Genomic DNA, 26,327 nt, shown 5'->3' with positions numbered 1-26,327 from the left:
ACCTCGAAGCCTTCATCGCCCGAAGTGGCGTCACCCGAGGGAGAGTAAAGCTCGGTGTCGTCGCTGCCAGCTTCGCTCTGAAGGCAGTTCCTCTTCCTTCGAGTAGCTCCCTCAGATGCTGGCAGGTCGGGACGGTGCTCGACCGAATCCACTTCCATCGCCGAAAAAAGGAAGCGGTGTCTCCCAGCAGAAGCCGGTAAAAATCTACAATATTCCAGTGAGGCCAAAACAGTTATGTGCACAACAACCACTTCGTAGTCTTCCAAAAATAAAGTCGTATGCATAAATTATGCATAAATCAGCACCAGCTACTTCTTCAGCACGCACTTGAAAGCAGAAGCTGAATAGAAAGCGCGCTAATCGCAAGGCGAATAGCTCTCTTTTTGTAGTAAGCCACATCAAGGTGTTCCTAACTAACAATGGAACTATGCAGTATCACTGACAACTCTGACATAGAATCAGACGACGTCTGTGGCGGGCTGCCGTTGGATGTCCGTCTTGGTCCAATGCTGTGATGCATGGCGCGATAGTCGATGCACCTTCAGCATCACGTGTACTTACGGTAAATAGAAAGAATCAAATACAAGTGTCTCAGTGGCGTAAATTTTGGCCGCATTTACAGGCGTTAATTTAGAGGCGAAGTGGCGGGACTAACGCTGTATTCGGCGAAGAAAGAATACAGTGTCGCAGTAAAAAACTTCACTTTGGCAAAACTGGCTTTAAATGAACTTTCTATTAGCAAATCAAACACTAATTTGCATGTCAGTAGTAAAGCTGGATTTGGAGCTGATTAATTAAATAAAATTTGCGGCACTATAGACAAAATTGGAGGGGCCTGCACTGCACGCAATATAGGCATGGTGACGCTGATTATGAAGTCGTCTTGCATTTGACATTAGTGTCAATTTAACTCACCCAAGCCACGGGTGTTCACCTAATTGTCCATACACGAAGTTTGAACGCTTTGATCGCAGCCGCGCACTGCAGAATTCCCGGCACTGCTTCGTAGCTTTCTTCTTATTTATTATGAATAAATACTACATGAATGAAGTCGACAGTTTGACGGAAGCCCCTTCTGGTTGTTTATAACCTCCAAGAAGGTTAGCATTGTCGTTGCCTCACATGGCAGGTCGCATCGTGGCAGAATTGTTAAACTTTAACTTAATTATCTGAATTAGCTATGCCAGAACCACAGTCGCATTTTGCGGCATTCCGTAGCGGCGGAATGGGGTTTAACTCTGACCCCCTGGGGTTCTTTAACGAGCGTCTAAATCCAAGTACCTGAGTGTTTTTGCATTTCGCTGTCGTCGAAATGTGGCTGCCATGGTTGGTATCTAACAGCGATCTCGACTAATGCCGCAACCGCAAAACTACCAAGGTGGCGGACGCGACCGCTTCTGTATATTGTCGCCTGTAGAGTCTATACGCTGCTGCGGCTTTGCATCCGCACGCCGTGCGTCAGTTGGCCGCTCGACCAATGGAGCTTGTTTTCAGAAACAGCTTAAACATACGGCACCGTATCTTGAACTTAAATTTATCCAGTTTGCGGGCAACCGGCGGTCGTCTCTAGCAGTACCGTTTCCTCGCCCTCTCTAGTCGGCTTTTCCATTCCCGCCCTTTCCCACATGTGTGGGAACTGCGAGGAAAGAGCGGCTGCGTCGGTTCTACCAATTCTCTGCCTCCTCGAACGACTCTCTTTCTGGGCTGTTGCACGATAGTAAATAAGGTAAGCACTGAAGTTTCTGCAATGGTTTCGCGAGTGACGATGGACAATTACAGCTGCAACGATTATATTGTGCCGACGCTAAGGGAGCACCAGAGGGCGTTGGGACGACCGTCGATGGAAAGGTCCAAACGTGTTTCTCACGTCGCCTTTCGCATCTGCCCCGCTCCTGCCATGTAAATATCCGCTCTGAACTACCTCCCGCCGTGGCGTGCCAGACAGCAGCAGCAGCAGCAGTGGAAAACTCGAAGGAAGGAGCGAAGAAAGCTTCGCCTTTAATAATCAACCGACCCCTTGGCTTTCTGTGCACTCCGGGAGGAACGACAATAAGACAACATAAAGAGAAATTTCATAATAAATATTAGGACTGGGCAACACAGTCGAGTGCTCAGGTGATGGGGAAGCTGACGTTACACCACCAACGTGCAAGGGCCGACTCTCTCTGACGCAAGACAGCCTCTGCGCTTTGCAGTGAAGTTGTAGCAAGGATCTATGCCGAGCATGGCGCTGGAACTAATTCGAAAGTTTATATCTCGCTTGAAGCACAAAGCAAAATAAGAGAATAATGCAAATCGAACACCAATAAGAAAGCCTATGTAATGTACTTTGTGCCATATTCCTTAGGACTAGTGTGCCCATGGAAAGTTTTATCGGCGAGGAGGAACGTAGCATCAAACGAGAGTCGCCCCACCACTCTCCTCCTCGCAGTGGTATGTGCGGATCGCTGTTTCTCCCATCGCCAGCTTAGAACGCCCCCCCCCCCAGCGGTGTTATTGATAATTATCGCGATTGCAACATGTTCATTGTGCGATTGCTGCTATGTTAGATGACTCAAGGTCTACGGGCTACCCTTTTGCTGCATTCGGTTGTAAAAATTCCTTTCGGAAGTGAATGTGAAGTGAATTTACAGCCGCGGCGACTTCGTGGACTTCACTGCTGCACTTACAGACAAGCGAGGACTTTGTATTGCGCGCATAAACAGGAAGGAGTTAAGGCCATCGGTTTGGTCACGTGTTTATTTAGATTTTTGTTCCCAGTGAGCTCACGGCGACGAAAGTGGCCCCCATGATCTAGCTGTAACGTGAACTAAAGGTGCGTATTCGAGTCAGTCAACTATGGCCAATGAATTAAGTCACCGTGCGTTCGCAATAACGTTCATCCGTTCAAATGTTTTCTGAGAGTATCGTGCTTGCCAATCAATGTTATGGTGGAACTTGATCGGTGACGTGTTATGAAAGCAGAATACTTGCTGTGGAAGAAAATGAAAGCGCGTTCTTTTTCGTTCTGCAACCGAAGCCGTGCGCCGGCTGCCCCTGACTCTCCACTGCTTCCGCATCCCACCGTCAAGCCGACGCATCGTGCGCTCTACTACTTCAGAGAATAAAGGCCGGAAAGGCCGGCTCTTTTGGAGTCGGCCTTTGCGCAGGCACCTCTCGAGACCTAAGCGTGCGTGTATTCATTCAACGCGTGGTGTGCGCCTGTTTGATCGTTGCATGTTCGGGGCCATTGTTATCAGGCCGTTTTATCGAGTATTTCGTGTTAACCACCTTCCCGATCGAGTTATCTTTAAATTCTTTAATTCGCGAAGCTCATTGCCCAAAGGCACAGAAACCAACACTTAGAAAGCCGTATTGGGGCAATCTTAGGCACATGCAAACTACTGAAAGTAGTTTCCTCGTAGCTTCGCTAATTAGCTGGTTTGGAATGCACGTCGGGGCGGCACACCGCATGGCACACGGAGACGCCTCTTATTGTCACCTGAGCGATACCTTAATGGAGTTCAAGGATACACATACAACAATAACACGTTGCACGTACGTTACGTACATTGACAATGTTCAGACTTGACTCGCCTCCCATTTCGACGACGGCCAGCGTTCGGGCAGTGCCTCTGAGACCGTCGCCGTTTGGTATTGCGGTTATGTCGAAGCTCAAAGCTTAGTAACGACTCGATAAGAAGTTTCCCGCTCGCAAAAACTTGTCGAGATCTCTCAGAAAAACGCGAAACTTTGCAGCTCGTCGTCAACAGCCCGTTCACTCTACACCCTTCAGTGTGATCCCACGTACCAGCATGGCGGCATAATGTGCCAGACGATAGACGTCGCTGTTGGCATAAAGTGGAGCCGCCATCGATGAAATGGGTTATATGGCACACTCTCTATATATTTTTTCACAGAGTCTGCTTATATGGCGCGCTCTGTGAATCAGCCAGTGCTGACGTCAGAGGAAAGGTACCATATATCATACCAGGGGGCGCCACACCAACTTTTTATTTTCGTCATTTTCTGGCTTACAAAAACTCAATTCTCCTTACGGTTGAAGAATTATTTATTACACGAGCCTAACCTTTCAATCTAGCTCAATTAAATATTTCCATTTAGTGCCTCTTCAAGACACAAATGGCAACTGTCGCATCGGATACAATTAATAGGTTGGTATTTTTTTATCTGTGGCTCATGTACTTTTCACCTCGGTATCTTGCATGTGTATCGTCATCATGATACGATTTCAAAGCAGCTTTTCTTATCCCTGACCTCACGTAGCTTAAATAAAGGGCTTCATTGAAGAGAACACATCCCACATTTATCTATAAGTTGATTCACGCGTTTTATGCACCAAGGAAAGCCTTCAAAATAAACGAAATGTAGTTTGTTTACAACCTTGTTTTCATTCATACATTCAGTCAGTTTATTCGGCATTACGTCACACGGTGCCAAGAGAACAAACCTTCCTTAAGGTGCCGAGAGAGAAACTCAAAAACCAAAGTGAAATCATACAGAAAAAAAGTTTGAACACGTGGATCTTGCCTCTTATTTAGTTTTAATTATCTTAGAAGCTCTTATTTTCAACATACAAACTGATCGGTTTTTTATCCCTATTTATAAAGAAAATGTTTTGCATTGGATTTAACATTCAGAGACACTTTTTTAGATATCATAGTTCCGTTATAAAGGCGAAGTAATGAATGTGACAGCAACATCTTAGAATATGACACGAAGTGTAAGACTCGGTGGCTGTATTGGCAGCATGAATTGGTCAACGTAAGCTGCATAAGTAAAAACGAGGTCTTGTGCTGGGGATTGTTGCGTTTCGCCTGCGACACGCGGTTTTGCCGGCGCGACTGCGGCGGGGCGGCAGACATTTTGGCCCGTTCGGCGTCGCCGCAACGCTCCCCGCCAGGCGTTTCCAGGCGTTTCCAGGCATGTTCCGATGCCACGTGTCTTCATGTGCGTGTGTGAGTGTATGTGCCATTGTGCCCGAACCAGGCGATGCGACAGCAGGGGTCACCCTCTCCTTCCTGCCATTGTGCCCGAACCAGGCGATGCGACAGCAGGGGTCACCCTCTCCTTCCAGTCATTGTGCCCGAACCAGGCGATGCGACAGCAGGGGTCACCCTCTCCTTCCAGTCATTGTGCCCGAACCAGGCGATGCGAAAGCAGGGGGCCACCCTCTCCTTCCAGTCTTTGTGCCCGACCGGCGGCAGTGTGCGTCCCCTTAGCCCATTGTACAATCACGTGCTCGTCTATTGAGGGGTTCCTTCTTGCCCTCAACTGCGAGAGTATAAAAACAGCTGCCCCCGGACGCCAAAAGGAGGGCTCCGATTTCTTCTGTTGAGTAAAGTGCTCTCCCGTCTCTCTACTTCGGTCAACCTGACCGCCAACTCTTTGCGATGTTAAAATAAACAAGTTGTTTTGTTGTTACCAGTCGACTCATGCTTTGCCGGGACCTTCGGATGCTTCCAGTTGTACCCCAGGCCGCCAGGCCAACGCTACCCTTGGGGCTTGCGACCCAGGTACAACCACGGGCGTCAGCGCCGAGTTCCCAACAACCGATGCCATCGGTGGGATCCAAACAACTGTCTGCCAGCGGTGAGATCGCGACAACGGAGGCCAGCAGCGAAGAGATGCAGTTGACTGTATGCTGAGCAGCTCAACGACGATCCGGGAGCAGTGCAACGAGCCCTGTGTGACGACTGGTTGCCTGCAGCGGAACGACTGCGCGGAATTCCTGCCTGCGAGGTTTGGTGAGTGCGGGACTTTCTTCTTCTGAGCTTTGCCAGGCTTTTGTTAGTGTCAGAAACAGAGCTGGTAATTGTGGTTGTCGTTGCTGCCGGGTTAGTTGCGGCAAGACAATAGTAAGCAGTAGAGAAAGCAGCATTCAGAGCAGCCATGGATTTGAAGTCGTTGCGCAAACCGAAATTGTTGGAGCTTGCAAGAGAGTTGGGTCTGGATGTCTCGGACAAACTCAGAAAACCAGAACTGCTAAAGGCTATTCTTGAGTTAGAGGCTGAGGATGACGAGCTGTCGGAATGCCTTGAGACTATTGAGGAGAGGTCAAAAAGAGAGGAGCGCGAACTTAAAGAGCAAAAAGAGAAACAGGAGTGCGAACTTAAAGAGCAGAAAGAAAAAGAAGAGCGCGAACACGCTTTGGAAATGAAGCGTCTCGAGGTAGAGATGGAACGCGCTCGTAATGGAAGTCAGGCACGCGGTGCAGGAGAACGCGTATTGTTCAAAATGACTGACCTGATGCGGCCGTTTAAGCTTGGAGAGGACATTGGTTTGTTCCTGGTTAACTTTGAGCGAACGTGCGAGAAGCAGGGGTTCTCTCGGGAAACGTGGCCACAGCGCTTGCTCACTTTGTTACCCGGCGAGGCGGCCGACGTAGTCGCTCGCTTGGATAGAGAGGAGGCAGAGGATTTCGACACAGTGAAATCGAGTCTTCTAAAAAAGTACCGGCTGTCTGCGGAGGCGTTCCGTCGGAAGTTTCGGGAAAATGAGAAAGGCAAAAGTGAGTCATATACAGAGTTTGCGTATAGGCTTATGTCGAACATGCAGGAGTGGCTCAAAGAAGAGAAAGCGTTTGGTGACCACGATAAAGTTCTGCAGTGCTTCGGGCTAGAACAGTTTTATAGTCGGTTACCGGAGAACGTGCGATACTGGGTCTTGGATAGGCCAGACGTTTGTACGGTGGCTAAAGCCGCTGAGCTAGCCGAGGAGTTTGTGACGCGTCGGGCTCGCGGAGCTAAGGACGGTCAAAAGGGTGAATTTGGCTTGAAGTTTGAGAGGCCGAAGTTCACACCCATGAGAGCAAAGGGGAACACGCGTAGTGCGGATGCGAGTGGAAGCAGTGCGACCGAACCTAAGGAGACGGCGGCAGCCGAAGCCGAACGCAGAAAGCGGTTCGAGATGAGGCAAGCGCGCGTTTGTTATACGTGCCAGAAGCCGGGTCACTTTTCGGCGCAGTGTCCGGAAACAACACCAAAAGTTGTGTTTTTTTCAATAGGCAGCACTGACGAGAACATGAAGCTTCTCGAGCCTTACATGCGAGACCTCCTCGTGAACGGGAAAGAGTGCCGAGTGCTTCGCGATTCCGCAGCTACGATGGATGTAGTTCACCCGTCTTACGTAGAACCCCATATGTTCACGGGCGAGTGCGCGTGGATCAAGCAAGCCGTGGAAGCTCATAGCGTGTGTCTGCCAGTAGCAAAGGTGCTTATTGAAGGACCTTTCGGAGCGCTTGAGACAGAGGCGGCAGTGTCATCTATGCTGCCACCCCAGTACCCGTACCTATTTTCAAACAGGTCCGATCACCTCCTGCGCGAGAAGGGGCTTTTGTTTGGTGAAGCTAGTGTTCAGGCCTTAACCAGATCGAAGGTTCGGGAGCTCGCTGCAAAGGCGGTAGTTGCGGGGCCGACGTTATCAAACAACGAAAAAGGGTCAGAGGCGCAGCAAGCTGATATTCAGAGCACGCCCGAACTGAATAAACTTGAGTCTGTAACGTTAAAGGCACCAGATACCGGAGAGGAAAATCCCGATGCGGGAAAGTTAGAAGAGCTATCTACTGATTTGCTCATCGCGCCTACGTCAGACGGACTTAATAGGTTGCTAAAAGTCAGCCGGTCGGCTTTGATAGCCGAGCAAAAAAAGGATGGCAGCCTGGAAAACGTGCGCTGCAATGTCAAAGAAGGTATCGCCAGGAAAACTGCGCGTTTTGTGGAAAGAGGTGGAGTCCTGTACCGGAAGTATCTAGACCGCCGAGGAGTGGAGTTCGATCAGCTGATCGTGCCTCAATGCTATCGTCAGGATCTGTTGCGCTTGTCACACGGGGGTTCGTGGTCCGGACACCTTGGAGTTAAGAAAACTAAGGACCGTCTCTTGCAAGAGTACTATTGGCCAGGGTGTTTTCGGGACGCAGACCATTTCGTAAGGTCATGTGACACCTGTCAGCGGGTGGGCAAACCAGGGGACAAATCGAGGGCGCCGTTGAAATTGGTACCTATCATTACGGAGCCTTTTAGACGGCTCGTTATTGATACAGTGGGACCTCTGCCGGTAACAGCCACGGGGTACAGACACATTTTGACTGTGATCTGACGAGCGACAAAGTTCCCTGAAGCAGTGCCGCTTAAAGAACTCAGCTCAGTTGAGATAGTCAATGCACTACTGTCCATATTTGCGCGAGTTGGTTTTCCTGCGGAAATCCAATCAGATCAGGGCACAGTGTTTACTAGCGCTTTGAAGACAACTTTTCTCGAAAGGTGTGGGGTAAAGCTGCTACACAGCTCAGTGTACCACCCACAGTCGAATTCCGTTGAGAAGCTCCACTCCGTCATGAAGCGCGTGTTGAGAGCCTTGTGTTTTGAACATCAAACTGACTGGGAGCTGTGTCTGCCTGGGGTGATGTTTGCGTTAAGAACCGCGCCGCATGCGGCTACGGGGTTTTCGCCAGCTGAACTGGTGTACGGTCGCTCGCTTCGGTCTCCGCTTCGCATGCTTCGAGAATCGTGGGAAGGTAGGGGCGACGACCCAGTCGTGGTGGAGTACGTACTTAAGCTCCTCGAACGCTTAAGAAGGGCACAGGAGTTGTCAGGTGAAGCAATGACAAAGGCCCAGCAGAGGGCCAAGGTTTATTATGATCGGACAGCCAGGGCCCGTCGTTTTGAGGTGGGCGATGAGGTCATGATATTGCGCACATCGCTAAACAACAAACTAGACGTGCAGTGGGAGGGCCCAGCATGAATTGTTCAGAAACTGTCGGACGTTAACTACGTGGTAAGTCTGCCAGGAAAGCGGAAAGCACAGCAAGTTTACCACTGTAATCTGCTCAAACCTTATAGACAAAGGGAAGCAGTGGTGTGCATGATGGTAAACGTTCCTGAAGAGCTTCCGGTCGAGCTTCCGGGACTAGGCTCAGTGACGAACAGGGAAGACACCGGTCAAGTCATTAGTGACCTTATCAGTAAAGCACCGCTGTCGCCTGAGCAGAAAACCGAACTACACCAGCTATTACAAGAGTTTCAAGGTCTGTTCTCTGAGAGGCCTGGTAGGACTTCTGTCCTTACTCATGATATAGAACTTACCTCCCCAGAGCCAGTACGATCCAAGGCGTATCGGGTGTCACCCCGCCAGAGCGATACTATGGAGGCTGAGGTAAAGAAAATGCTACAGCTCGGTGTTATTGAGGCAGGTGAGAGTGATTATACCTCCCCTTTGATTTTAGTTGAGGTACCGGGCAAGGAACCTCGTCCTTGCGTCGACTACCGCAGGCTTAATTCCATCACTAAGGATCAAATTTATCCGATCCCTAACATCGAGGAGCGCCTTGAGAAAGTTAGTAGCGCTCAGTTTATTTCCACCCTAGATCTTGTCAGGGGTTATTGGCAGGTTCCACTTACAGAAGAGGCTAGTAGGTATGCGGCGTTCATTTCACCAATGGGAACATTCCGTCCTAAAGTGTTGAGTTTTGGTTTGAAGAACGCGCCATACTGTTTTTCAAGCCTCATGGATAAAGTGTTGCGGGGACAGCAAGAATTCGCTTTACCGTATCTAGACGACGTAGCGATATTCTCCGCATCCTGGTCTGAGCATATGGCACACTTGCGGGCAGTGCTAACCCGCCTGCGCGAAGCGGGCTTGACAGTAAAGGCTCCTAAGTGCCAGGTAGCACAGGCCGAGGTTGTCTACCTCGGTCACGTGATTGGTCAGGGTCGTCGCCGCCCCTCTGAAATAAAAGGGGCCACTGTGCGAGACTTTCCGCAACCGCGCACAAAGACCGATATTCGGTCGTTCTTAGGTGTCGCCGGCTACTATCAGAGGTACATCCCTAGGTACTCTGATATCGCGGCTCCCCTGACGGATACTCTAAGAAAGTCAGAGCCTCAAACAGTCGTCTGGGACGAGACAAAGGAAAGAGCTTTTAGCGCCCTAAAGAGTGCCCTAACAAACCAGCCTGTGCTACAATCGCCAGACTATACAAAAGGGTTCGTTGTTCTGTGCGATGCTAGTGAGCGAGGCATGGGCGTTGTACTGTGCCAACGGGAAAAGGGAGAAGTAGAACACCCCGTCCTGTATGCTAGTCGTAAGCTGACCAGTCGTGAGCAGGCGTATAGCGCCACCGAGAAAGAGTGTGCATGTCTCGTGTGGGCCGTTCAGAAATTGTCATGCTATCTAGCCGGCTCGAGGTTTATCATTGAGACGGATCACTGCCCTCTCCAATGGCTGCAGACCATCTCTCCCAAAAATGGCCGCCTCCTGCGCTGGAGCCTCGCTTTGCAACAATATTCCTTTGAGGTGCGTTACAAAAAGGGGAGTCTCAACGGTAACGCCGATGGCTTAAGTCGAAGCCCCTAACGTAGGAATCAGCCTCAAAATTGTTGGTTACTGATGTTTTTCTTCCTGAGGCAGGATTTTTTTTAACATATTGCTTTTGTTTAATGTTTCAAAGTGATGATATGCTTTCTAGTGCAATTTTCCAATTTGTGGACGCGTTCTGAGTGATGCTAGACTACTGTAAGGAACTAGGCAGTGGTATAAAAAGGGGAAAGAGCCTGGCAGGGCTTAGTGAGGGTTGTGCCGTGCTTGCTGACTGAGCGGTTGAGTTTCAGCGTAGTTCTAACGCTTGCCGGGAACGAGAACAAAAATGTGAACTCTCCCGAAGTCACTTTGCAGTGTCCCGTGCGAACCTGAACGAGAGAACGAGGCCTTCTCTGTGCGCTGCGCTCAAGAAACGTCGAGGGACGTCCGACTTCGGTTATGAGCATCATCGAGCGACATCCCTCCGGACAGCGGATGCAGTCCCCTGTCCATCGGGATCTCCTTCCCCCGGCGGGGCGGTCTGTTGCGTTTCGCCTGCGACACGCGGTTTTGCCGGCGCGACTGCGGCGGGGCGGCAGACATTTTGGCCCGTTCGGCGTCGCCGCAACGCTCCCCGCCAGGCGTTTCCAGGCGTTTCCAGGCATGTTCCGATGCCACGTGTCTTCATGTGCGTGTGTGAGTGTATGTGCCATTGTGCCCGAACCAGGCGATGCGACAGCAGGGGTCACCCTCTCCTTCCTGCCATTGTGCCCGAACCAGGCGATGCGACAGCAGGGGTCACCCTCTCCTTCCAGTCATTGTGCCCGAACCAGGCGATGCGAAAGCAGGGGGCCACCCTCTCCTTCCAGTCTTTGTGCCCGACCGGCGGCAGTGTGCGTCCCCTTAGCCCATTGTACAATCACGTGCTCGTCTATTGAGGGGTTCCTTCTTGCCCTCAACTGCGAGAGTATAAAAACAGCTGCCCCCGGACGCCAAAAGGAGGGCTCCGATTTCTTCTGTTGAGTAAAGTGCTCTCCCGTCTCTCTACTTCGGTCAACCTGACCGCCAACTCTTTGCGATGTTAAAATAAACAAGTTGTTTTGTTGTTACCAGTCGACTCATGCTTTGCCGGGACCTTCGGATGCTTCCAGTTGTACCCCAGGCCGCCAGGCCAACGCTACCCTTGGGGCTTGCGACCCAGGTACAACCACGGGCGTCAGCGCCGAGTTCCCAACAACCGATGCCATCGGTGGGATCCAAACAGGATCCTCTGTCTGAATACTGGCATCGGAAAGTTCCTTTGATGTTTATTTATTGAAGCCAACGTCCTTCTTGGCGGCTTTACCACCTTCTCTGCGTGTCGGGTATGTTTCAAACCTCTTTTCTTTGCCGATCCCGAAGGTAGTGCACAGCCGCGCCAATAAAACTATATAATTTTCAAGTTTGAGCTATGTTGTTGTTACGCACTTTTAATACTTAGGCATAAAATTATTTAAGATAAAAGGCATGCGCTGTTTGTGCTTTGTTTCATGACATTTGTTTGCGGGCGGACATTCTCAAAATCTGAGGAATAATTTTGTCAAGGATGTAAAACCTGGTATGAGCAACATTAGAGATAAAATGGTGTGGCAATATAATCCGCATATGACACATGATATGGCATGTAGCATACATGTACCTAAATACATACGGAACCTCACGGCGACGCCGACAGCTACAATGACGGCAAAAGTTATCTTGAATTGTCCATATGAGTGCTATCGCAATAATATGTTTTGGCCACCCCAATTGACAGCTTTGATATTTGAACACATTTAATTTCACAATAAGTTCTGCCTGAAATTTTCTTACAATTATGAGAGAATAAAGAGTGACAACAAAAATATTGAGCTCTAGCTTTGCGTTGCTCATTGTAGTTCAATAACGACACGTGTCTTTCGCAATGTACTTTAGTAGATACTGGAGTAGTATCATCCTGTAGACATGACTTGTTTAATATTGTGTCCTAATAAACCGTTATGACTGCAGACGTCTTTCTACACTGACGGCATCATTGTCTCTGGCTCAGGCGTAATTAATACATTCAGGCTCCTGAAGTGAATGCAAATCTCACCACGACATTGACGAAGGCCGAAAGGGCTTGGCCGATGGGCTGATTAGCGGACCGTCGTATTTTCGACTTGATGTCATGTGTATGTTCTAGACAGACAGGCTGTGCGCTTGTTTCATAAAATTTTCCAGCGTAACTGGAAAGGCCGTTAAGGAAAACGTCACGAGCAGAGGTGGTTGCACTCACGGGCCTCGCGAGCACGTAGTGATAGTTCCTCCGGCCCATGTAGATGTCTCTCACGTGCCGGATGACGATGTCCTTGGCGAGCTGGTGGTCGCAGTCGAGCACGACCAACTTACGAGCGTGCGGGTTGGCGCGCTCCATGCCGGACAGGACGGCGTGCGCAGCCTCCGAGCCTCCGTCACGTGACACTCGCAACGCCCGCGTGACGCCGAGCCGCTGGCGGCCTTCCGGCGGCTGCAGCAGCCGTCCCAGGGTGGCCAGCGCTGCGGTTCAGCACAGAACGCGTCTGCTGCGCTGCGCGAACTCGCGACACTTGCGGAGAGAATGCTTACCACCCGGGTAAACTATACAGACCAGCCCGTCTTTCTTTTTTTTTTTTTGCCAAGGCTATAAACCATACGGCGGCCACACAAGCTTTGATTAAGTGGGCGTATGCTTGAGACCAAGGGGCCATGACGAAGCATCGACACTCGCAATGCCACTACCGGTAAAACAGCACGCGGAATACGGAAATAAACGCGTGCTTCCCTCCAGACATCACTCAACCCGTCCACTTTGACTGTGCCACGTCCGACTGATTGTCCGTGAAAATTCTGATTTTAATCTTGTCAAATAGATACGGCATTTGCGTAGAGCCAGAGCAACCACTAAAGCTTCTTTCTCTGCAGTTACATAACCTCAGTGCACTGCAGTGCCTCGTAGAGAAAAAGACAAGCAGATTGATTTAAAAGATACAATGCATGCGAATAATAGTCAATGCATTTTAACGGTTCGCAGTTTTCTTGAGGTCTCTAATACGTTACCTAACACAGCCAGTGCCGTGGTAGAAGGCACCTCCACATGGTCCGAACGGTAATGTAAAATCATTTTTGTGAAGATTACAGCAAAAACAAAGACATTGGTATGTGTTCGCTGTGCTCCCATTGCTCCCATTGTTCGCTGTGCTCCCAGTGTTCCCATGCTCCCATTGTGCCAACCATTGGCATTCGGTTGGCACAAAGCAAGCGCCCTTTTTTCCTCTTCGCTTATACTGGCGTGAACGCACCAATTTTTCGCACCATAGCCGGGAATAAATGCTCGATAATGTACAGCTAACACTTCCACCCCCCACCCCCCACCCCCATCGCATGAAATTAAGATATCTGTGCGTCGTATGACACGGACAGAATAATCACGAAGCGGACAATAGCAAATATATATGTCTGCCAACTCGCTCCGCTTTCGGTCGCCAAAGCGTCATGTATTAGCAACAATGACAATGACTAGAAGTGTTGCAGTAGGAGACAACTTGATAGGTCGATTCCCATGCTGGTAATGTGTGCTACAGCGACACGTTCCCTTCCGATTCGGAATACTATCTATAAGAGACGCAAAAGCTAACTATTTTTGACCCTATGCTGGGGCAATAAAGGTCAGTATTAGGTCTAGTTAAAGCTATACATTACTGCTACAATATGTACGACGCACACATTTGCCCAAACACGGCGCTTTTATAGAAACATTACGCAAGGGCACGCCAGAATTGTGTGAAAATACGGCGATTGCTCCTGTCGCGTAATATTTCCGTTTATATTTGAATCACTGCCGTTAACCGGTCCTGTCAATAGAAGAGCTTATTATTTTATATGTTTGAACATGAGTGAGAACACTGCGCTAGCCGAGCGCACCTGATGTTGCTGCCGAACAATTCACTGCTGCTGCCCCCTCACGCCGCTCTTCTCTCCGCGAACCTGTAAGTGAAAGCATTGCTTTTGCAATTGCTGTCGAAACTACGCAAGAATTGCCATTCATCGATAAGGATTCCAACTGTGGGACAATTTTGCGAGCTTTTCTATAGCTATTTCATATGCAACGAGCCATCTTCTCACTTTCACTTTATTTTATTTTCTGCTACAGACAAAGTCTACAACATAAAAGGTTGACAGTCACTTTAGCATACGCTAAAGAGGATGAAGGCGGAAAGCCTGCGCCCTCACGGTACATTGATTAAATTACTTTAAATTTTCATTCCAATACATGGTTACTTCTATTACTTGAAGATTATATTGCGCTTAATGTTACTCTGTTACTTTTAATTACTTAATTAGTTAAATAGTTACTTAATGTTACTGTTACTGTTACTTAATGTTACATAAAAGAACGTACGCCCGGCGTCAACATATTGCGGCTCACAAGATCTGAGAAAAAGCTGAATGTATTCGCAACCTCATAACCCAGTCTGGTATTTGAATGTCAGGCTTCGACTACAATATGCTAACAACATTGTCGTATGCAGTTTTTTTACTGGCTACTGCTACGGGCTGCTCGGGAATTAAACATTTTCGGAGATCCCGTGTTCCGGAAGCTTTTGTCGCCCGGTGTACGTGCCGCAAACTACCAGCTCGTTAATTGCTGTTCGAGGACAGGCTTATATACAAGATGATGTGGGGAGGGGGGGGGGGTGTAATAATATAAGGTACGACAAGGCGACGACATGTGCTGATGTGGTAGGCCGGAGGAGCAGCGTTCACTTGCACCCGTTAGCCCTGGCAAACTGCCGTCACTTTGTCGTGTGTGCGTGCGCGCGCGCGTGATACCCATGACGGTGATTGGCCACACAAATAAATTAAATTTGTATCTTAAAAAAATGCTCCCTTATTCCTGCTTCACAGCCTTCACAAACAACTTCGTCGGTTTTGTTTTCTGCTTACATAAACATATGTGGCCCAATTATATTATAGTATGGCTTAACATAATTAATCTTATTATTGTTGGCATTTTGATAGTTCATTTTATATAAGCGCCTCTAGAAAGCAACAACCATTCGAAAATTACATGCAGAAATTATATGTAAATAAATTTAATGGCTCGAAACGTGCGCGCAGAAATCTTGGTTGCGGAAAGAACCACAAGAACAAAATTGTAGATTGTGCTGAATATGTAATTTATTGCCTACCGCAGACATGTGGTCGCACCTGTGTTGAGCAAACCGGCCGCTGCCTTAATGACCGGTTGCGCGAGCACGGTTAGGATGTCAAGAACGTGCTCGGTGGCTTTCTTGCGTTGCATTGCGAGAGTTGTGGTTGTGTTCCGTTGTCTGACACTTGCAGAATTGTTGGCAAAAATATGAATCAGCTCGCAAGAGAGATTCTCAAGGCGGAAGAAAAAGGAAATATGCGTGAAGTACGCGTAAGCGTGCCGTCCATCGCGCCGACAAGAAAATGATTTGGATGTCTCAGTGTGCCAGCCTCGATTGCGTGGAGTTTTTTACTCGCAATGCCTTGCAGTTCTGCCATGTGATGTGCTCAGATTATGCGGTGTATAAAAAGCAGTGTCAGCATCAAAAATAGCATGTTGGAAGTAGCGCCTGTGTGTGTGTGTACGTGTGCCTTTCTTCGTCCGTGTTTTCCTTGCGCTGGCAGAGTTCGTAAAAAGAAAAAAAATATGCCAACCTAGCATATATACTGAAAAAACGCACGGTAATTTCTTCAGTTTAGCCCGCTTCATTTCAGTAGCTTCAGTTCAACGAGAGAATTGTACGCCGACATATAGTATATCATTGTATGGGTGATAAGATGGATTTATTTGGCAATGTTCAATAGAAACACTGCAATATTACTTTTGTATTGGCCAACATGTTACTAAAATATCTAGTCTTACGCCCCATCAGTTGTGGACTGAAACGAAATAAGGCAAAAGCACAATGACTGCTGATGAGCATAACATTCGGACATTAAAAGTGAGTCTCGGCAAAGGAGCGTAATAATATTACGGCACACACAACGCTTCTTCCACCCTGTAGCGTTCTGCACGTGAGCTAGCACTGTCCGAAGAGACTGTGCGCACTTGTGAACGTGCGAAAACAAATTTCTGTCGTTTTGTGCATGTGCTGCCCCTTTAATGCTGATGTGGCCTGTGGCCTAAACCTGAATAAGCAAATGAATGATCCTTTTCTTCCCAAAGCGATGAGGGCGGATCCATTAAACAGGAACACTTGTTATGCTACCCTTTACCATGGTCTGAGTCGTACACGAAGACGGCCGAGTGGAAGTTCCAGGCGCGGGCAAGGTCAAGCACGGCTGCCGACAGGTCGGGCATCATGCTGACCCCGAGAGGCGCGGCCGGCTCGGGCAGCCCCCGCGGCGAGGAGTCCTCGTCGTCGCGCGCCGTCTCGTTGGCCGCCGCGTCGTTTTCGGGGGCGCAGCTTTCGCCGGCTGCGACGCGTGGCACGTTCGAGGTGGCGAAGAGCGAACGCACTGCTGCGTCCGAAAGCCCCGACGTCGGGATCAGCACAGTCGTCACTCCAGCAGTTAGCTGTCGGCACACTGGGGAGCAGGAGGAAAAGAAGAGGCCGGCTTCGCATCGCGTATAGACAATGGCCCAAGTCATCCCCGTTGCGTTGAAACGCTAGCGTGGGACTCAGACTGGCCGGGAAATAGTCGGGCGGCATGAAGGTGACAGAGAAAATGAGGCTGCATGACAGGAAAATGATACAGAAACGAACAACGCCGAGCCCGCAAATGCGCTCACGTTCGTGTGTCACTGTGAAGAGGTCGTCGCCGTGGTCGACTGTAGCCACGTACGTGCTGAACTCGATGCCCAGGCGCTTGGCAGCCTGGCTCGTGTTGAAGCTGCTCATGGCCCACTCGAATTCCCGCCATGCGTCTCTATGCTTGGGCTCAAGCAGCACGCCTGCGGAGGACACAAGGAAGGCACGTACAGGACCTTGATAGTTATTCGGCAAGTGTTCTGAACGCGGCCACACAAATCAAAATCAGCGAGGGCCAGAACGAACTTCTCCGAAAGCCACACAGGCAGCACTTTAGCGAGTAATCCTGCACGCTTTGCTGCAGGCAACCTTTGTTTGCCCACACCAAACTCTATGATATTCTCTACACGTCTTGCAAGGTCACTTCGGTCTTCGAAAAACAAAAGGCGATTCTGTTTATAGTCATAAAATAGAACATCTACTCACAGCATAGGTGGTTCTGAAGACAAGCCACTTTCATGCCAATCTTAGCGATGTTTTCCTAGTTGTTCTCATTGAGGTTCTTATAAAACCAGAGAAGGGGCTACTCCAGGTGCGCCTCTCTTAGCTCCGGCAAACTGTGCAAGTATAGACGAGCTACAGCTGGAATGTAGAGACGTAGTATTTTCGTGTCACCTACAAAGAGCCGGGCACCAAATGGTCGCTGTTTCTGAACTTTCAATGCCTTGAGACGCCGCTGAATCTATGCCGAAATATTCTAGGCGTGTCCTGAAAATTTAATGCTGCGCTTCTCCACCTACATATCGTTATCTCAGGATTTATTAACGTTATTTGATATAAATTACTGAAGAAAAATACTCAGTGGGCATGGCAGCAGCCTCAGCGGCAACACACTAAGGAATCCCTTCTGTTTCGTACTGCAGGTTGCTGCAAGCCGAGCCATCATCATGCAGTTGTTTTCCCGCTGCACCACGCAGCAGTGAAATACTGGGGGCGTATCCGATGTCATCGACACGTGCCGGTGACATTTGCCTCGTGGAAGATTCGTCGCCGCGAACTATCATTACCGCATCTGTGCGAACTGCGTTTACGTCGGACCACATGACCCGCTTCCCCGCTATAAAAGGCCAGACCACACCGAGCTTCACCAGTGGAGAGAGATGCAAGTGAGAGGAAGGCAGGGAGGTTAACCAGACTTAAAACGTCCGGTTTGCTACCCTGCACTAGGGGAAGGGAAAGGGGAAGTAAAGACGGAAAGAAGAGCGTAACAAAAATAAAAGCAAAAAAAAAGATGAAAAGGGACGAAATGGGGTCATTACAGTCTTTCTAAAAGGCCACTGTCACGTAGAAAAGTCAACAGAGCCTTGACCGACTTTTGCTGCGACGACAGTTCACGTCGGCATTCCAAAACTGACTTTTCTGAAAGTGGCCTGTCGTCAAGGCGTGCCAACGCGGTCGCTAGTGACAGCCGGTGCGCGCTGTATCGAGGACAGTGGCAAAGCACGTGTTCGATAGTCTCTTCGCCACCGCAGTGTCTGCAAGCCGCGCTGTCGTCCATACCGACTCGGAAGGCGAAGGATCTTGTGTAGGCGACACCAAGCCACAGTCGGCAAAGTACTGCTGTTTCGAGTCGAGAGAGTCCAGGTGGGGGTCGAAGTCGAAGGGATGGGTCCAGTCGGTGTAGACGTGTATGTTTTAAGCTGGGTGTGTTCCATAAAGTTTTGATGGCTTCATTTGCAAGCACACGAATTTTCGTTGCAGCGTCTGTTCTTGAGAATGGAATGGAGTCTTGCAAGCCATCCTCGTGTGCAGATCGTGCTGCTGCGTCGGCATGTTCATTGTGGGCTGGCAGCAGCCTCAGCGGCAACATGCTAAGGAATCCCTTCTGTTTCGTACTGCAGGTTAGTCAGTACTTACCTACTAAATGCTATCGAAGCGATGATCGCTTCTTAGTGCTGCTGCCCTGCCCACTATCTTTTTAATTTTTTTAAATGTTTTCAATTATGTCTTTTCTATGCCAAGTGACTTGCTGGTATGTGGCGATATAGAGGCAAATCTGGGCCCTACAGAAAAAGAAATGCTTTCGGAATTACTGATCAGCCAGGGAAAGTTGACCACATTTGTGGAAGCCGAGCTGAGTTCTCAAAACGATATTGAGAAGAACATTTCAGCAGTGACCAAACGCATAGAAGGTTTTGAAAAACAGCTTACTGGTTTGAATGCACAGAACAAACGTGTGAAAACAATGGAGGACACTGTTGCGAAGGTTGATAAACAGTTATCTGCTTTCATTTCTAAAGTCGACGACTTAGAAAATAGGAGTCGCAGAAACAATTTAGTTATATACGGGCTACCTGACGATGACGAAGAGACAGCAGCTGGGCTTGAAAGTAAGGTAGTGACTGAGGTCTTTCAGGGCAAATTAGGATTAACTGTCTCTGGCATTGAGAGGTGTCATAGAATTGGTCGCAAATTTAAATATAAGAAACGCCCCGTAATACTCAAATTTTTAGACTACCGAAAAAAGGCATCAGCATTGAAATCCGCGCACAAACTAAAGGGTTCCGAAATATCAATCTCTGAAGACTTTTCCACCAGAACGCGAGAAATACGAAAGCACCTGTGGGAGAGTGCCGCGCAAGAAAAGGCCAATGGAGCCAAGGTAAAACTAATGCATAATACATTGTCCGTTGACAATATCATGTATGGCTGGGATGAAGTTAAAGGTGCCCCATTATAAGCTGAGCACTCAAAATAACTGACAGCACAAGCCTATTCCTAAATCACTAAAAATACTAAATGTAAATTGTAGAAGCATATTAAACAAAATTAGTGATTTGGAAGGAATTTTACTTTGTGAACATCCTGACATCGTGGTCTTAACAGAGACATGGTTAAATGATACCATTTACGATAGTGAATTTGTGCCGGCTTCCTACAGTGTACTTCAGAAAGACCGTAGGGGTAAAGGTGGAGGAGTTGCCATACTCTTTAAAGAAGATTTAAATATATTGAGCATGCCTGAAATGCCTAATATTGAATGCATTTTCTGTAAAGGCATACCATAACAATGTCCGGTATATTGTAGGAGCACTGTATAGGCCGCCTGGATCGCCTGTCATGGTCTTGTATAACCTTAAAGATTATATTACAACCTTTATTAAGCTAAATTATCGCATTATTTTAACAGGCGACTTCAATTTGCCGGATATTGACTGGTCAACATTCGCACTCAAAACGCATAGTGAGGAATCAAGTGAGGCAATGATTGATATAGCTTTCTCGTTTGACTTGGCGTAAACTGTAGAGCTCCCCACCCGAATACAAGGGAATTCAAAATCTATTTTAGACCTCTTCTTTTTTTCTGGAACAATCCTCGAGGCAACTAAGTGTGTAGTGATACCTGGTATCGGACTCCGATCACCAGGCTGTTCTCCTGAACCTTTACGGCATGACTCTTGATAAAGTTTGCCCTAAAATGTATTTTAGAAACTTCTCCCGTGCTGACGATGTTTCCATTATTGATGTTCTTTCCTTTAATTCTGATGCATTTTGTAATAACACTGCAAGTATTCAAGAACTTTGGGACCAGTTCAAGGCCATGGTACATGAATGCATTGAATGTCACGTGCCGGTTATTGTTAAAAAGAAAACAAAAAACCGATGGATTTCTCGGGCGACACTGCAGCTAAAAAGAAAACTCAAGCGCATGAAACAGAAAAGAAAAGAAAATATTCTTTCTCCGGAATTGGAACAAAATATAGCTTTCCTTAGTTCTCAGCTCAAAAAGCAAATGGCCATTGACAAACAGCATTATTTTGAAAAATATTTGCCCAAATTTATATCAGAGTATCCTGAGAAATTCTGGCGTTCGGTTTCCCCAACCTCAAAGACCCATGATCAGTTTGAAATCAAAGGTGTTCTGGTCAGTGATGCACACGATCTATCTAATGTCTTCAATGAACATTTTAAGTCCGTATTTACTAACGACAATAACATCTGTCCAAAATTTGAAGCCTCACTGCCGCCCTTGGAGGATCTTGTCATTAGTGAGCATGGTATCTTAAGTATGCTGCTTAACCTCGAGGTAAAAAATCACCTGGACCAAACAACATACCTAATGCCTTTTTGAAAATATATGCACAATGGACATCTAAATATTTGTTTGTTTCATTTACAAGGTCCTTGTGTGAAAGTCAAATCCCAAGAGACTGGGGGACTGCCAGAGTGAAACCGCTTCACAAAAGTGGAGACAAGCGATTGATCAAGAACTACCGCCCAATTTCGCTAACATCGACTGCTTGTAAACTACTTGAGCACATAATTCACAATCACATATCAAACTTCCTCGAAGCTAACAATTTCTTTACTAAATATCAGCATGGATTCAGGAGTGGTTACTCAACTTGTACACAGCTAGTAGAAACTATACATGATTTTTCCTCTTCAATTAACAATGGAACACAGATTGACGCCGTATTTATGGATTTCTCGAAAGCTTTTTACAGGGTCACTCACGAAAGGTTCATTTATAAGTTACACACAACACTTCATAACAAACAATTAGTAAAGTGGATTTCAGCCTACATTTTAAACAGGGAACAATTCGTTGTTTTAACAATCATTGTTCTGAGAAGCTTACAGTTCACTCTGGCGTCCCTCAGAGCTCTGTTCTTGGGCCTCTATTGTTTTTAATATACATTAATGATATTGTGTCTAACATTCCTGTGAAAATTAGGCTTTACGCTGACGATTGTGTCATTTATACAGAAGTAAGAAGTGTCTCAGATCAAATACTACTAAATAGCGCATTGCAAAACGTTTCCGCATGGTTTGAATCATGCCAAATGTCCATTAATTTTGAAAAAACTGTATTGATGAGGATTACTCACAAAAAGAATGCCTTACCGTTTGATTACAGTAATAATGATGTGACACTTGCAGAAGTAAAATAATATAAATATCTAGGGCTCTGGGTCACTAACAATCTCAGCTGGAACAAATATATTGATTTCATAAGGTGTAACGCTTTTCGTAAATTGTTTTTCATAAGACGGCAATTGCGGTTATCCACTCCATTTGTCCGCCTCCTTGCTTACATATGTATTGTCTTGCCTACCTTAGATTATGCTGCTATCATTTGGGAACCATTCACTAAGACTAACATAAACAAAGTAGAGAGGGTTCGAAGGAGGGCTGTTCGATACATATATAATAATCACCGACGTACATCGATAGCACATCTTTTAATCAAAGCTGGTCTGCCGACAATAAATGAGCGAAATCGTTCTGCAAGACTTAAATTCATGTACCAATTATTTAAAGGACACTACAGAACTGAACTCACCCATTTAGTTCATTTTTCGTCTGGGTATGCGACCCGACAACGACATCAGCTAACTTTAACTCCTTTTCGCATCCGTAATAACTGTTCTAAATACTCATTTCTTCCACGAACTATTACCGATTGGAATAACCTCACTAACAATGAAGTGTTGCAACCGTCATTGACGTTATTCGCTCAACATATTACCTAGTCTGTGTTACTGCATTTCATCACTTTACTGTTCTATTGTGTATTTTATTATTTTGCTGTTTGATATCTTCTTCTAATGTATTCCTGATGCTGGCTGCAGAGCTTCAACCTGCACCCTTATTTCTTTTCTTTACATTTTGCCATTTTTGTGAAACTGTTTAATTCTTTTTCCCACCCTGCTATAATCCCTATACCGGGATTGCAGTATCAATAAATAAATTATAATTGAATTTCTTTACGCAAATGAAATGAAGAAAATTCACAGTCGATTATATAGTCCCTACTGCGAAACTCCAGCGCAGATTTATACGTGTTTTCATTTCGCGATATACTGGCTGGCGCTGACAACCTGCCTCGTGCGGCGCGTCGCAAACGGAGCAAAGTGGCGCGCGACTGCCTCGCTGATCGGGAGAGGCAGTGCGTGGGTGCCGCGCGGGCGCGATTAACAGCAACCGCCGCAAACAAACCTGCGCTCACACAACGTAAGCTGAAGTAAGAAAGATTACGAGTTTCTTTAAGGCGAATTAAGCTGCAACAAATGAATCAACAGCCATCGGCAAGAAGTAAGAAATGCGGAAATAGAAGCGGATAACATTTTTAAAAACCGCTTTGCTTCCTTCGGAGTTCTGCCATAAACTTTAACATTCTGCGAAATTTTCGCAAACATATAACTAAGCACCACGCTACTCTTGGAGGTGCCACTACCACATAACTTATTCCATCTCGTTGCTAGTATACGAATTCCTCGAGTGGCGCAGTGAATGGCGAAAGTTATAGTGCAGCTCTTTTTTGCATTGCTCCTATGTCTTTAATAGAGAAGACGAATAGAGAGAACAGTCTCGATATGCACCCAGAAAGCGGACTGGATTCTCACTGAGCCTGTTCACCACAAACAATTCTTACTGCCGAAAGTGCAAGGCGGTGAGAACTGCTAGCACAAATTAGGATAGCTGCCTCCTGCGATTCTTTCTGTCTATCTCTCGTGCCACTCTTCTCTCAAAAGGCGCAATTAAACCGGCGCACCAGCGCTTAAAGAATGCTTGTCAAGTACCTTTAACGACCCCCGTGCAACATTCTCATCTTTCTTTATTTGATCTCCACGGCGCGCTTTTTTGGTCTTCTTGCGTGTGAACAATGCGGAAAGCATTTTACTGCCAGCAAACATGAAAGAGACGTAGACGCAACGGTGCGCTCCCTCTTTTACTGGTCTGCTCTCGCTAAAACGTTCTACAGTTAGGCTTACCAACACGCGCAACATACGGCTGTATAACGCATTTCGCATTCTACATGGTGTGCTAGGATAGCAAATTTCAGCAACAGCCGCAGATGCGAAGTTGATCATCAATAGCATGTGTCGGCCATCATTGCGCACTTCATATTGTGCTAAACATTAGTGCGGAGACTTGTTCAAAACATTTCTTTGCGATTGTGAGCTATTAATATCCCCGTAACAGTTAGCATAGACGCCCTCATGCGACTGCATAACCGAGGGACCACAGGCGGGGTTGTCGTCACAAAACTGCTACGGTCGCGACAGAAGCTAACAGTTACTTTGAACGATATCGAATAACTTGATTCCATTATCAGTGCTCAAAAGCAATGCTGCCAAGGCTTAGATTCTTCGTTCTCTCATAAACCTTTTTTTTGCACTACTGGTAGCTTAAATTTCGCTTTCCTCTATGCAATTCTGTCCCGAAGTTCGAGAAGTACTCCTCAAAGTAGCGGCGCGTTCTTCTTACTGTGTTGCTTTTCTTTCGCATATTTTCAGATTTCTTCACACCTGAAATGCCAGTTTGAAGTTCTGTACAGGCACAACTATGCTCGATTTCTGTTCCTCGAAGACGAAAACAACGGCTAGAAGACCAATCGCACTCGTGGACAGCTGCCTTTGTTAGCATGATATGCTGCCACTATACTCAAAGAGGAATAGCAACGCGGCTGAAACGGCCGGCTCATATGCAAATGTACTGCAACGTTTTTACTTGAAATATACGATTAGCTATTGACTGTAAATAAAATTACGCGACCTCAGATAGAAAAAGACTATGAGAATTTTTCTTGTTAGGCTATGAGTTTATATGTCTGACTGCAGAGAAATTCTTCCCATTTTATTTTTGTTACAAGTGTAAAATCCTGCCCGTCGAGATTGTGAGCAGTTTCGATGAAGCAGTAAGTAGTAAACGACGAGATCCTTGCAAGGTAACCTCGCTCCACGGCCACTGAAGTGCATTGATTGTTATGAAGTGTAACATAGGTGAAAAATACTTCTCCGAATTCGCTTGCCTAATACTCTCGTCAATCTGCGCTGGTGAGAGCCAAGTGTAGTTTAATAACACCACCCTGTTTGCAGCAGTACATGCTCGGTTGAACGACGCGGCTGATGTTGCCGCACTAAAAGCAGCACAACTCTGTTGTGGCTCGAGCCCAGTGGCGGGAGAGTGAGAGGGCACCACTCACCAATTCTGACGGCTTGGCAGACGCCTTGCCAAAGGACGAGCCATGCAATCGAGAGGAGCCACGCTCGGCCGAAACCCCGCTCGGTGCCCACTGCGGTGGCGGCGGCGGCCGTCGTCCTCATCGTTACACTCTATCCCGAAAGATCCCGCACAGCTGACGAGCCCAGCCAACTACGCCGTCGTGAGCTGCGAGTCTATTCCTAGACAGAGTCGCGTCGGCGCGGTTTGGACTGCACTGCGTCGTTCCCAGCCACGGATGTGCCGAGCACGGCCTCGCTCCGCCGACCGCGATGCTGCGAGGCGGAAGATGCGACCTCCATTTCTGGGACCCGTTCGGGAGCAGTGTTTTGGCTTCCCCTCTCTCCCTGGGATCCGGATGCTGCATCCCTCTCTTTCCCTGGCGTTCCTCGCTTGCTCTTCGGGCCTTAATGACGTCATAGGCCCGGGCAGCGCGCACCTGTCGCCCTCTGCAGAGAGCCTGACAAAACTCGGGCGGACGTTCGCGCGCTACGCGGAGGGCGCCGCGCGAGGCTTCGGTGCCACCGAGCGCAGCGCCCCGTGTGCGATAGGCAGCCGCCGTGACGGCGCACAGAGCCGCTCGCACGCGTCCGCTTTCGTGTCATGTTTTTTTTTTCTTTTCCCGGTGTTGCCCACAGAACAGCTGGCCCCGACTCTCGTCGTCATGGGGACGGACTGTGGCACAAAAGGACATGCTTTGTCACGTGGGTAATGCGTGATGAATAAACACAAACCTGAGCTTCGCACGAGTGGTGCCGGCCAGCAACGGCAGCTGTCTGAAGCGTACTGTCACATGTTGCTTGCGTGCATGGAGTGATTATTTATAGTGTGCGTTGTGCTCCCGTGAAACCTTTGCTTATGGCATAGCTTGTAAGACTTACAACAGGGTCTAAGCATAAAGGGTGTTCTTTTTTTCCCTAATGCTGTTTACTATTGTTCGGCCGTCTACCATTGTACATTATTATGTTTCGTTACGCATAAGCAACATATATAAGCACAAATTTTGTTTACTCCCCGCTGTAAGCTCTGATTATATTGGCAGCATCCCTAAGGAAAAATAAAATAAAATATATACAGCATCAGGATTCGATGCCTACAATTCTAGCGTAGGGCATTTTGTAAATACGGGTCGAGCTTTCTTGTTGCGGCAATGCTGGAGCTACTGTTCTTCTTAAGTACGCAACGCCCAAAGCGCCTGTTTTCCTCCGTTTTCCTCGTTTGCTCACATCGCCTCTGCGTTAGACGGGCAAGTGTGTTTAA

General features: G+C 47.6%; 1 protein-coding gene across 1 annotated transcript in view; it reads right to left on the bottom strand.

Annotated features, from left to right (window-relative positions):
* The window catches only part of LOC142578656 (glutamate receptor 1-like), a 52,935-nt gene extending 27,356 nt beyond the window's left edge, over positions 1-25,579 (bottom strand). The window contains exons 1-4 of the mRNA XM_075688099.1: positions 25,051-25,579; positions 17,099-17,260; positions 16,582-16,893; positions 12,593-12,852 (exon numbers count right to left, since the gene is read on the bottom strand). Of these exons, the coding sequence (XP_075544214.1) occupies positions 12,593-12,852; positions 16,582-16,893; positions 17,099-17,260; positions 25,051-25,171 (855 nt within the window). The 5' untranslated portion in view covers positions 25,172-25,579. The remainder of the gene's footprint in view (positions 1-12,592; positions 12,853-16,581; positions 16,894-17,098; positions 17,261-25,050) is intronic.
* Between the last annotated feature and the right edge of the window lie 748 nt (positions 25,580-26,327).

Source organism: Dermacentor variabilis, chromosome 4 (genome assembly GCF_050947875.1).
Source record: "Dermacentor variabilis isolate Ectoservices chromosome 4, ASM5094787v1, whole genome shotgun sequence".
NCBI classification, from domain to species: domain Eukaryota; kingdom Metazoa; phylum Arthropoda; class Arachnida; order Ixodida; family Ixodidae; genus Dermacentor; species Dermacentor variabilis.
Note: the sequence above shows the minus strand (reverse complement) of the source record. Positions and strands in the feature narration are given on the sequence as shown.